The sequence below is a fragment of the Phaenicophaeus curvirostris genome, chromosome 7 (assembly GCF_032191515.1).
Source record: "Phaenicophaeus curvirostris isolate KB17595 chromosome 7, BPBGC_Pcur_1.0, whole genome shotgun sequence".
NCBI classification, from domain to species: Eukaryota; Metazoa; Chordata; class Aves; order Cuculiformes; family Cuculidae; genus Phaenicophaeus; species Phaenicophaeus curvirostris.
The window spans coordinates 25148874-25161178 of NC_091398.1; the positions used below are offsets into that span (position 1 = coordinate 25148874).

The window sequence follows — 12305 nt, forward strand, 5'->3', positions numbered from 1 at the left end:
GGGGACCGGCTCGCCGCCTGTCGGAGCGGGCCCGGCAGCACCGGCGGGGGCCTGGCACCCCCCGCCCCGCAGGCGGGCGGGATGGAGCTGGACGGGCTGCTGCTGGATGAGGAGGGCGCCTTCTCCCTCAGCGGCTTCCAGGAGTTTACGGTGAGCGCCCCCCCCCGGCCCCTCCGCAGGCCCTTGGGCCGTTCCCTCTTTAGATCCTGTCCCGAGGTCCGTTTGTTGGCAGCACAGCCGGGCCCCTGGCGGAGCTCTTGGGGGGCCCTGCCGGGCCCGTCGTCCTCCAAGGGGGGTTGAGGGGGAGTGCAGACGTAGGGAATGCTCAGGGGGATTTTTGTTCCCGTTGTCTGCATGCAGTTCCTGCCCAGGCACCAGCAGCTGAGTGAGAGAGTGCGGAAGCGGCTTTATTATGGCTGGGACAAAGACTGCAGCCTGGATAATCTCTCCAGCCCCGTGGCAGGTGGGTTGCTGATGTTCCTAAATGGGAATGCTGAGTCAAAAGGGTTGGAGGTAGCCTGGAGGCAGAGACCAACAAGTCACCCGCTCCCTCCCCGGTGCCAAATCCCACCCCTGCCCAGCCTTCCTCTCGTTGTGCAGCAGGCAGAGTGCCAGGGCCTCATGGCTCTTGCTCTCTGTTTTATTGCACTATCTGGCCCACTGCTGCATTTTTGACACTTTGCTGATGGGCTGATTCCTTTAGGTTGCTTGTGAATTCTTTGGCAGTGTATTCCTCATCCGTGATGAGTGGTGTCTTGGACAACTTATGTTCTGCAGGGTACTGGGAGTTCATTTAACTTCTAGTTATGAGCAGCAAGGGGACAAGTTCTTTCTGTCTGGATCACATCCTTCTCTTCCTGTTGTTTCAGCGGTGGTTTGGGCGAGCGGAGGGATGCAGCTGCGTAGGGGCTGCGGAGCTGGTGCAGGTGACAGAGGATAGTTGTCAAGGGCAAGCAGGTGTTTGCTGCAGAGCTTTCACAGTGGGGCCACAGCAGTTCTGTTAGCTGCACCCTCACACAACTTCTAGATGGTATTGAGCGGTTGAGGAGTCATGCTTGCTTTCAAAACTCTCTTGGTCTGAACTAGCCAAGAGGCTACATGTGACGTACGTCAATGAGGAGAGGGCTGCAGAGCACCTGGTGATGGAGCAAGGCCAGGCAGGATAGGCAGCTGCCTGGTTGCTCTTGGAATTGCGAGTTCTGATGTGGGTGGTTCGAGGGAGGCACGTGGCTCATTGTTGGAGCTGGTGTCACACCCGGATGCAAGATGGGCCTGCTCCACAGGATGCTACCAGTGTTCATGGAGCACATTCGCGGAGGAAGACTCTGTTGAGGGCTGTTAACTGTAGAGATTGCCTTGCACCCAGGAAATATCTTGCCTCCAGCAGCCAGGGGCAGGAGCAATGCACAGAGAATGTTTCTGTGGGCTTATCTGCTCTTACAGCCTTCTTCAGCAGCTGCTATCAGCCCTGTCAAAAACGTGAAACCAAGAGTTATGGCATCGGTCTTAGTACAGCTGTGCCGTTGCTACATGGTGGGTTTATGGCACTGCTCTTTAAACAAGGTAGAGACAATCCAGGGCAGCAGGAGGAGCTGGAAAGGGTCTTTGGCATTGGGAGTAGTCGCAGGAGGCAGTGTGATGCTGGCTGAGGACAGACATTGAGCAGTGAATTTATTCCTTCTGGAAAGAACCATAATTGCCCTTAGTGTACTGTGCCTGTGAGATGAGGACAGGGATCAGCTGCTCTTCCTATCCTCTAGGGCAGGGTACACTGTCACAGGTTGGATTTGAGGGCTGAAGAGTTAGGTCTCATGTCAGGACAGAGCCTGGGGGGGGCCTTGTGTAGTTTCCATCCCTCGGGGTGTTCCTGCTGCCTCTGTGGTGTCACAAGGGTGGCTGAGCTGGGCAAAGAGAGCAGCAGTAGTGCAAGAGGCTGGGACCTACTAGCAGGTGGCTCGAGCTGTGTCTGCCTGGCTGTGAATCCCGGGAATGGTGTGGTTTGAAGGACCTGGGGATGACCCAGAGTGTTCCTGAGCTTGGTAGCTGCTGCCAGGCAAATCATTCCTGTGGGATTGCAGCTGTTCTCTTAGTTTCTGGAGAGACATTGAAGGGAAGGGTGGGGAGAGAAGTTGTGTGCCAATGCTTCCCCTGGGAGCTGGAAACAGAAGTCTGATGAGGCGAGCTCTGCTTTTGACTCTGTCAGCCAAGGGCTTGACAGCAAAATGGAGCTGGAGTTGCCTGTCAGACAGTTCTTGCCAAGCTGTAGCGATGTTTGGGATGCTCCCAGCTGGTTCTGTCACATTGAGAAGCGAGACACGAGCTGCTGAAGCCATCTGGCAGCATCTGTCAGTCTGTGGCCTTTTCGGTGCTTGAATGCTGAGGCTCATCTGCAGGCAGGAGAAAAACGGGCTGAGATGGGAAACTGTGGTTATACCGTATCACTGCTTCTATACCATGTTGGTGCCTCTGGGCTCCTGCTCACAGAATGCATTGTCCATCATCATCTCAGGGGCACTGCGGCTGTCGGGGGAGAGCTGGGTCAGGGCTGACCAGCTCTGGAGGAGGAGGGTGCTGGTTGAAGGGGAGCAAAGGACTGGGAAAAGACCCGATGTTGACATCAGGTCCTGGAAAGCCTTTGAAAGGGCTGCCTGAGGGACGAGAGGAGGGCGTTAGCCTCTGTGCAGCTGGTGACTCCCCATGACACAGACATGCTAATCTGGATCTGGCACTGCCACTGGGCTTTGGACACATTCTCTTCCTGCTTTGGTCTGGCTCTCCCGCCTGTTTGTTCCTCCCTCATTCCTGCCTTATGATGAGGCTTGTCCTACATCCATAGTTTAAGTTAAACTTGAGAGGTTGAGTAAACATCAAGATTTAATGGGCTTGTGGGGAGAAGGGCGAGGGTGGACTGTGCCATGCGGGGCTAAGCCCTTTTGCTGCTATTCTCTCACAGATATTGCTGTGGAGTTGTTGCAGAAAGTGGCTCCCAGCCCTATTCGCAGACTCCAGAAGAAATATGTATCTCACGTATCTCGGTAAGAAGCAAAACCTGTCCCTTCATGTCCCATGTCATAACTGGGAGCACTGGTCTCACTTATGACTCGGTGCTATCCCCTGGGCCCGCGCTGGCTTTGTGCTTAGGCCTGGTCAGCGTCAAAGAGAAGCTGGGGGCAGGTGGCGAGGCCAGCAGGCACAGTGGCTTCCTGACTCGGCCAGGCCTGCTTCAAGTTGGCCCCTGCTTTCTGGGTTGCAGGGTTCTTCTTGTTACTACGAGTCTGTACTGGATGCATCTGCAGCTCACTGAGCAGCCAGGCCTGAACCCTGGCTCTGCCCCCAGCAGCCAAGCCCTTGCAGTGTGCCTGTCTGCAGGCAGGGCTGCCCAGTTCAGAGCTGGCTGTGCCTGGCAGTAGGAGCCAGGGCGCTCTGTTCTCCATCCTGCATGCCCTGCACTTTCTCTTGCTGCAGCTCAGGGCTGATGGCACAGAGCTGGGATGTATCTAGCTGTTTACTGAACCTCCTCACTACCTGCATGGGGAAGGAGTAGCCACATTGTGCCACAGTGACTGCAATGTTTGCACGTCTTAAATAACCTTTGAGTTGGCTCTTGCCCTTGTCCCACAGGGAAGCTTGCATCTCACCCTGCTCCATGATGTTGGCACTGGTTTACATTGAGAGACTTCGGCACCGGAACCCTGAATACCTTCAGCAGATCTCGTCTTCAGACCTCTTCCTGATCTCTATGGTGAGTGGTGTGGGCTGGGGAGGGTCACTGGATTGGAGAGTGGTCTGCAAGAGCACAGGAGGGGCTGATATCCTGTCCTTTGTGCTGCTTTTTAGATGGTTGCTAGTAAGTACCTGTATGATGAGGGTGAGGAAGAGGAGGTGTTCAACGATGAGTGGGCAGCAGCAGGAAAGGTAGATGTCCAGACCATGAACACACTGGAGATGAACTTCCTGAGTGCCATTGTAAGTGGGGCTGTCACTGCGGCCAACTATGTCACAGAGTGTGAAGGGGAGTCTGCATTCCTGCTTTTCCCAAATGTATTACCATGAGGAATGGAGAAGGATATGTCTGGGTACTGGGTGTTTGCTCTGACTGTGCTGCACTGCTGTCTCCACAGGACTGGAGCCTCTACACAGACCCCCGGGAGCTGTTTGAAGTGCTGAGCTGGCTGGAAGGACGGTAGGTGTGTCGGGTGGGGATGAGCCTATCATCCACCCTGCGTTTGTGGCTCAGAGCTAGCCCTGCTGCAGTGAAATAAGAGTTTGGGGTGCCTATGAGCCTTAACTAGACTCTGCAGCTCCCTTTCATAGACCTTGAGCAAAGGATTCTCCAAGCTTGCCAAGTCTAAAGCTTCTTTGATGGAAGAGCCCATGCTACATTCACCATTCCCTTTTTTCGCTGCAGTGTTGCAGAAAAGCAGGGCATGTGGCGTGGCTGGTTCACCTACACAGATTTGTGTGTCCTCTTGGAGCAGTCCATATGGCAGCACGTGCTGGGCCAGTTCTACCAACAAGTGGTGAAGGTAAGGGCATGGGACAGCAGCTGCTTGCAAGAACATGGAGCCCAGCAGGCCGTAGGTTTGGGGTGGGACCCTGTCTTCCACTGGGAGCAGATTCTTGTTGGCAGGGGAAGCTGAGGGAAACCGCAAGATGCTGATTTGCAGCTGTTCTGCCTGATGCACTGCAGCCTGGTGTTGGGTTAATTTGTGCCTTGTGCTGCACTGCAACCCGTGAGTTTTGGTGCAGGGTCGTGGTGGTGGCATGGAGGGAACTGGGTGCTGACTGTGAATTTAAACAGGAACTGTTTAGTTTTAGCTGGGGTATTTTGGTTTGTGGGATTTAGGCCCTGCTTTGAATGGGCCATGTGCCACCCACTGTTAGCAGCATGGCTTCTGGGTTGTTGTGTGGCCATGCTGGGTCATAGCCACCTGCGGGGACAACTGAGAGGTCCAGGCTAACCATGGGCTCCTCTGCAGCTGGCCTGCCTCCTGGGTGTGGTGTACCTGACCGGCTTCACTGCTGTCTTCGCGTCCGTCGCCGTGGTGCACCGGTCGGTGTGCATGAGGAGTGCCAGCCCTGCAGCCCCTCGGCCTGCGCTTTTCCCTGGGGAGGGTGGCTGTGAGCTGTGTGCTCAGCCAGCCCCAGCCCCTGACCAACCCCAGCTTGAGCTGCCTGACGTCTCCCCAGCCAGCAGCACCCGTTGCCTGCAGGAGAACGAAACGACTGAGGAGCTGCGTCGCGGGGGTGTCACAGCCACTGCGCTCTACCTGTGGGGCAGCATGATGACAGCTCTGTCCTACCCAAAGGCACCTGATCTAGCCCAGCGCAGGAGCCCCCCGCAAGGCCCCTTCCGGAGAGTACCCACTGCCTGTGAGAGATCCAACCGCACTGCCCCCACTGTAGCCCCCAGCCAGCCTGGCCCCTTCGGACTCGCCATGCTCTCAGCTCCTCCTGCGCTCCACTCCCACGCCTGCTCAGCCAGTGCAGGCCCCCCATGGGATGCAGCCCCCAACCACAAGGACTGGCTGGAACCCCTGGGGCTGAGGCAGTGCTCCTTGCACACTGCCTTGGATCTCGGCAGAATCAAGAGCTTCATTTTTCCCAGCTAGAAGCAAGGAGCAGCGGCCCCTTTCACCATCCCTCCTAGTGTGGCACAACTCACTTCCTTGCACTTCTGCGACCCCTGAGCCCTGGGGCTGCACAGGTCTGGGGACCCCTGCATTACTTCCAAACCAGCATTTGTGTCCCACCTCCCAGGGCAGGGCTGTCCTTCACTTTAGGGCTGCTGGGACATGTTGGGGCAGAGTTGGCTTGCTGTTGGGGTGTTGGGGTGGGAGCCTGTTAGCTGAAGGGTAGAAATGGGGTGTCATTGGGTCAGCGTGTTAGGGCAAGGGGAGTTTTGTACTTCTTCCTACAGCGAGTGGGTGGCCTTTGGTGGTGTGTGAGATGTAGGATGCTGGGGCTGTGTGAGCAGGGTGGAGGGGCTGGGGCACTGACCCCAGTGGAGAGGTGGGTGCCTGGACAAGGGGAGAGGAGGTAGAATTAGGGGGGCACGAGCAGCCCGAGCTGACTGGCCACAGCAGCAATTCCCCTTGGGAGCTGCTAAGCTGCTTCTCGGGAGGCACAAGGGTCGCACCAAGAAGAGACCCCAATTTGGCTGTACCCCAGGGAAAGGTTGTTCCCTACTGGGCTTTGGAAGTGGTGAGGTGTGAAGGCTGAGCTTCCTTATCTTGCTTGTGTAAGGTGCTTTGAAACTGGGGTGCTCTGTGACTCCATCCCAAACCCCAGCTGCCTGTGGCTGTGAGCAAGGAGTGCCTGACTGCTCCATGGGCAGGGAGATGGCACCTTGTCTTGCTGACCAGCCCAGCTCATCATGCCCCTTCTTTTTACTGTGGATTTTACACCTGTTTTTCACTCTTTTTGTAGATGCAAATCTCTTCCAATAAAAGTAGGTCTTGTTGTGCACCTGCCTTGTCCTGCTGAGCCACTGCGTGGTGCAACATGCCTGCCCTGGTGCTGCAGCTGTGCCTGCTGTCTGAGCCAGGGTGCAAGGCAGATCCTAGGTGCTGGCAAGTGCTCCCAGGAGCAGTGTGAGGGCTGCCCTGCAGGGCTCAAGAGGGACCAGGCTCTTGTGACGGGCGGGGTTAGGAGGAACATGGGGTCTGGGGTCTGGGGAAGGCAGGGACAGTGGGAAAGAGAAGGTTCCCCGTCCTTGGGAATGTGAGAAATGCATGATCTCTACTGCTCTTTGCTCTTCAAAGGCTGGCCAGTTAATGAGTGAGCCCCTAAGTTGCAGCTGTGGTCACTGGCACTGCTGTCTCTGTCCCATGACCAAAACACGAGCATCACCTGCCTGCGCTCCCTTGGGAACCTGCCCAGCCAAGTGGGCAGCTCTTGTACCTGGCATTGTTGTCCAGGGCAGGATTCAATACCCTCCTCCTAGGGGCATGGGCGACGTGGTAGAACCCCCATCAGAGACCCTCCTGGCATGGACACAGTGCCCGCAGAGGGGAATGACAGGATCTGGGAGGTGGGGGCTGGGGGGGCTGTGCAGCTTTTAATGGGCTCTTTCATGGCCTGGTGATGGGGAAGGCCTGGATCTGGAGAGCAGGGGAGGAACAAGCATAAACGGGGCACACGGGAGCTGGAGGATGCTGGTGGTGGGTATATTCCAAGCACGTGAAGGAACAGGTGTATGTGCTGTGCTCTGTGTACCACAAGAAGCGGGGATGGGACCTGGGATGGCGGCAGATGGCACTGTAACAGTGTCTGGTGTCCAGGCCATAGGTGGCTGTCACCTGGCCCTTGTGGTGAAAACCCAGGGTGACATTTGCATTCCTGGCTGCAGGGGCAGGTTACTCAGCAGCTCAAGTTAATGGCTAACCCTGGGGCAGCTCCAGCAGAAGGTGGAAGTTCAGCTGTGTGTGGACTGCAAGGAGCGCTTTGGGGGAGTGGGACCCTGCCCATGTGCTCTGCACTGTGAACTGGGAGCAGTGCGGGAAGGCAGCAGCATGAATGGGGGCCACCACAGAGTGCCTGGTGCCAGGAGCCCTGTGCTTGCATCCTGTTCCCTGCAGAAGGTGTGCTCCTGGATGCTGAACTGTTTCTTAGCCCTTCAGGTAAGCGGGGACCACGGTTGGCAGCCAAAGAGATGGGGTGATGAGGAGAAGGCTGGGATCGTCCTCACAGGTGGCAGGGCAGGGGCTGCATCCTGACAGGCAAAGGGTGCTTGGGGCTCTGGCCAGGGTGTGCTGGGAAGGGAGTGGGCAGGACGGCTGGGCAGTGGTGGGTGCTGCCTGGGATGTGTCATTGAGATGCGTCATTGAGGATGCATCCACCTTGGGGTACTGGGCATGGGGTGCTGCAGCTCTGGGTGCCACAGGGAGTTGTGACCACCCACCGCCTTCCCAATGCAGCACCTGGCTGTGCAGGCCTCCTTGCTCTGCATCTTCCACCTCCTCTTCCTGTCTACACTGCCTGAGGAGCCACCCCATGCCCAGGCCACCAGCGAGCTGCTGGCATGCAGCCTCTTTGCCTGCGGCATCTCCACAGTGCTGCAGACCAACTTGGGGAGCCGGTGAGAAGGGGGACAAAGGGAATCATCAAGAGGGGGACACCACAGAGGAGCATCTCTGCCCCTCCGTAGGCTCAGGGAACATAGGCTTTGCTGGAGGTGGGAAGGACACAAGGACTGGGTTTACTGTAACAACCCCTTGCCTGGCATCTCTGTACAGCTGTCCCTTCTCCACCACTACTGCATCCTCTTCTCTCGCACATCCCTCAGCAAAAGTGCTGTGCTTTCTCTTAGCCCCTTGCTGCCTCACTCCAGCATCATATGCAGCTCCTCCATACCAGGGGCTGGGTGTGTGCTTTGGCAAAGCTCCTGACCTCTGCCCACATCCCAAGAGCTGCCACTTGGGATGTGCTAGGGCACATTTGGGATATGGGTTGCCCTCCTGCCACTTTGGGGTTCCTTTCTCCTGTGCTTCCCATTCTTCTAGCAGCCAGGGCTTTGGGAGCAGCCCTGTCTCCTCTTTCATCCCTAACATGCCATTGCTATCCCCTTCCCCAGGTTGCCACTGGTTCAAATCCCATCCTTTGAGTACCTGGTCCCTGCCATGGTGCTGAGCTCCCACCTGTCCGTCGGTGCCAGAACAGACAGGAATGGTGAGCACAGCCCTGGAGCTTGCGCGCCGCGGTGCCTGGGCCACATTGGTGCCCAGGCAACAGTGGTGATGAGGTGCCTGAGCACTGAGTAGGGGTGAGGGATACTGCCGGATGGCCCTTCTGGTGATGGTGCACAGAATCCTACTCATCCCTGAGCACACCAGCAAGGCAGTTTTGGTCCACACCACAAGATTTGTGGCCTGTAACGTGCCTGGGGCTGCCTTCCTGGTGCCAAGACTTATGGACATGTTGGCATGCTGGCCATCCTGCAGCCAGCAGCCCTTGCTCTGCATGTTCTTGGACCTGGCCCCAGGAGCTCAGCATCCACATGCATTGCTTCTCTCTGAAATTCCCTTCCAGGCACAGATGAGGCCAGTGCATGCCTTGCACCACCCTGCACCATCGCAGGGAGCTGGGCTACCTCGCTGCAAGAGGTGGGTGCTCCCATGCTGGGCTGGGGATCCCCATCCTCCTGCTCCTCCAGCACCCTGATTGCTACCTGTGCCTCCTAGCCCCTTTCCCAGACCTTCTCGGAATTGCTGTGAATAGGAGGGATAAGGGGATGTGCAAAGGCAATGGAGGTTGTGGTACATGTGGATGTTTATGTTCCCTTGGGCTTGGGGTGTGTGGAGCAGGGTTGGAGCCCAGGGAATGAGTGATGCTACTGGGGCAGGTGGGAATGTGGTCAAGGTGGGTTGTTGGTCTGCTCTCTGTGTACCCTGCCCCATGAGGCCCATCCTTTCCTCCCGCAGGTCTCTGGAGCTGTGCTGATCTCCGGGCTGGTCCAGCTGGTGCTGGGAGTGTCTGGCCTGTGTGGTTGGGCAGCCCGACACTGTGGGCCCATGGTCCTGGCCCCCAGCCTCTCCATCATTGGGCTGTCTGCATACAAAGAGGCCGCTTTATTCTGCTCCACGAGCTGGGGCATAGCACTGCTGTACGTGAGCCCAAGGGCCACAGCAGTGTGCAGCCTGCAGTTCTACCCTTTGTCATGGGGACAGGAGCAGGGCATCCTTGCGGTGCACAGTGCATGTTTGGGACCCCATTGCTGTGTTGCTGTGTGGTGACCTGTGCTCCCTCTCCTAGGCTCATACTCCTTGCTGTCACCTTCTCCCAGTACCTGGGGTCCTGCCGCCTGCCCTTCTGCACCTTGACCGGGGCTTGGAGGGGCACCGCAGAGCTGTCTGTCCCCACCCTGCGCATGTTCTCGGTACTGAGGTTTGATTGCTCCTGCTCCCTCCACTGTTCCCAGGCTTCTCCCTGCACATGGCTCTTTGGTGCAGGGTTAGGTGGGACCCAGCGGCCCTGGAGCAAAGCTGGGTGCAGGGAGTGGAGACAGGAAAGCCCTGGTGCAGCTCCTGCGGTGTGGGTGCTGCTGGGGGGGCCCAAGGGACCTGTGCTCAGGAGTGCTGGATCATCAGAGCCTGGGATGCTCCCTGTGGGGGTACGGGGAGATGTGGCATGGCTCCTTGGGAAAGGCAATAGGACAAGGTCTTGTTGTCTAGGGTACAGCAAGTGGTGTGTTGGCCAGAAGAGAATTCCCTGCTGAGGGTCCTCTTGCTGCCTTGCAGGTACTGGTCCCATTTGTTTGTGTCTGCATCATCTGTGCCATCCTCAGCCACTTCCACATCCCTTGGGAATCACTGGACCTGGCAGTGGCACAGCTGCCCTGGGCTAACAGCACTTCCCATGCCCCTTGGCTCCGCATCCCCTACACAGGTGAGGGCAACAGGTTTGGCTGCAGCTGTCTGCATTCGGCCAGGGCCTCTGTCACCCATCCCTTCTCTTTCCACTGTAGGTGAGCGGGGGCTGCCGCTGCTCACCCCTCAGGCACTGGCAGTGGGCATTGCCATGGCCATCGGCTGCAGCATGAACTCGGTGGGCTGCTACGTGCTGTGTGGGAGGCTGCTGCGAGCCCCGCAGCCACCCCCCCAGGCCTGCAACAGGGGGGTCTGCGTGGAAGGGCTGGGCAGCCTCCTGGCAGGGCTGCTGGGCACGCCGGGGGGCACCGCAGCCAGCATCGCCAATGCCTGTGCCATCGGCCTCACACAGGTACACCCGGGGTAGGGGTAGGAAGGCCAGCAAGGGACGGGGAGGCAATGGAGCAGGAGGGTTGGGGGACCTGTAGCACCCAGGCTGTCACTGAGCCAGTGCTGGGAAAGGCAGGTCTGAATTGGCAGTATGGGGGAAGAGGGTGGGGGGTGATCCCCATCCTCACTTTCCCATCCTCCTTCCCGCCAGGCTGGCTCTCGCTTTTCAGTGCAAGTAAGTGCGCTGGTGTGCATGGTGCTGGGCATGTCCCCAAGGCTGGCAGGGCTCCTCACTCGCATCCCGTTGGCTGTTCACGGTGGGTACCCTGCCATTCCCCTGCACTGCAGCGCCTGCAGCCTCCCTGACACTGCCTGACTCCTGCTTCTCTCAGGGGGGGTGCTCTGCGTCACCTACGCTGTGGCCGTGGGCACAGGCATCTCCTACTTCCAGTACGCGGACATCGACTCCGGAAGGAACATCTTCATTGTCGGCTTTGCCATGTTTATGGCGCTACTGGTGCCACGGTGGTTCAGTGCGGCTCCAGCTCACCTGGCCACAGGTAGTGGGGACATTCTCCAGGCAAGGTAAAGCCTCAGGGCCTGTAGCATGGTGACAACACATCTCTGATGTCCTGGGAGGCTGGAGTGGCCCACGGCCCTGGGTCTGCAATGGCAGCTCTTGCCCCTTCCCTGCTGCTGGACTGGGATGTCCTGTGTGATTCTGGCACTGCCCTTGCAGGTTGGATGCCCCTGGACCTCCTCTTCCTCTCTCTTCTCATGGTGCCTGTCTTCTTAACGGGGTTCTTGTCATTTTTCCTGGAGAACACTGTCTCAGGTGAGGAGATGCTGAGCGTGTCTGTATGAGCCCCTCCTCTGAAGGCTGGATCTGCCTATGGGACCATCCCTGAACCACCGACTCTGCCTCTGGGCAGCCCTGCTGGGGGTCCTGGGGCTGCTGTGTGCTGGGAGGGTGCAGCTGGAGGAAGGGGCTCCCATCTCACTGCCCAGTGCTCTGGTTGCAGGAACCCTGGAGGAGCGTGGGCTGCTTTCCAACCTGGCGCTGCAGAAAGCTGGGGCAGGTGATTCCCAGCCCTGTAGAGAAAGGGGTGAAGTCAGCCAGGTGTATGAACTCCCTACTGGGCTGAGAAGACTGCTGCCATCCTCCTGTAAAACCCTTCCCTGCTGCTTCCTCTGCCCTCGAAGTGATGAAGAGGAGGAGAAAGAGGAGGAAGAAGAGGAGGATGGCAGCCGTGGTCCTGAGGAGGGGACCGCTGACCCAGGGGAAGGGACACACCTGCTCACCAAACCCAGCTCAGAGGGAGCCGCAGCTGGCCAGGAGACTGAGTGAGACAGAGAAGCCTGCACAGCACAGTGTGGCCTGACCCCACAGTGCAGGGACACCTCATGGGAGACCGGGGGTGTGTCCCCAAGGCAGCTCCTTGTTTCTGAAGCCCACATGGACTGGAGGGACCTGAACTTCTACACTCCCAGCAAGAACCTCATTTCCCTGTTTGGGATCAAGCTATAAAAACCTTCAACCAACTTTGACCTTTCCAGGGGTTTCCTTTCCAGCCAAGATTTGCTTGGAAAATGCCAGCCTGCTCTTCC

At 57.9% G+C, this 12305-nt stretch overlaps 2 protein-coding genes across 3 annotated transcripts; both read left to right on the forward strand.

The window, feature by feature from the left end:
- The first annotated feature begins 39 nt into the window (after nucleotides 1-39).
- On the forward strand, nucleotides 40-6466 carry CNPPD1 (cyclin Pas1/PHO80 domain containing 1). The gene is made up of 8 exons (XM_069861292.1): nucleotides 40-150; nucleotides 361-463; nucleotides 2954-3035; nucleotides 3622-3742; nucleotides 3838-3966; nucleotides 4122-4183; nucleotides 4409-4526; nucleotides 4980-6466. The coding sequence occupies exons 1-8, from the start codon at nucleotides 82-84 to the stop codon at nucleotides 5610-5612; spliced, it is 1317 nt and encodes a 438-aa protein (XP_069717393.1). The 5' UTR covers nucleotides 40-81; the 3' UTR covers nucleotides 5613-6466.
- An 837-nt stretch (nucleotides 6467-7303) lies between these two features.
- On the forward strand, nucleotides 7304-12305 carry SLC23A3 (solute carrier family 23 member 3). Of its 2 annotated transcripts, none has more exons than XM_069861294.1 (12): nucleotides 7304-7622; nucleotides 7920-8080; nucleotides 8576-8670; nucleotides 9031-9104; nucleotides 9423-9604; nucleotides 9754-9877; nucleotides 10239-10386; nucleotides 10466-10719; nucleotides 10909-11014; nucleotides 11090-11282; nucleotides 11437-11532; nucleotides 11720-11912. In XM_069861294.1, exons 1-12 carry the CDS (start codon nucleotides 7515-7517, stop codon nucleotides 11778-11780), a joined length of 1602 nt encoding a protein of 533 aa, XP_069717395.1. In that variant the 5' UTR covers nucleotides 7304-7514; the 3' UTR covers nucleotides 11781-11912. The 2 variants fall into 2 exon arrangements, with proteins under 2 accessions (XP_069717395.1, XP_069717394.1); XM_069861293.1 differs by having other exon boundaries at nucleotides 7310-7622; nucleotides 11090-11257; nucleotides 11720-12305.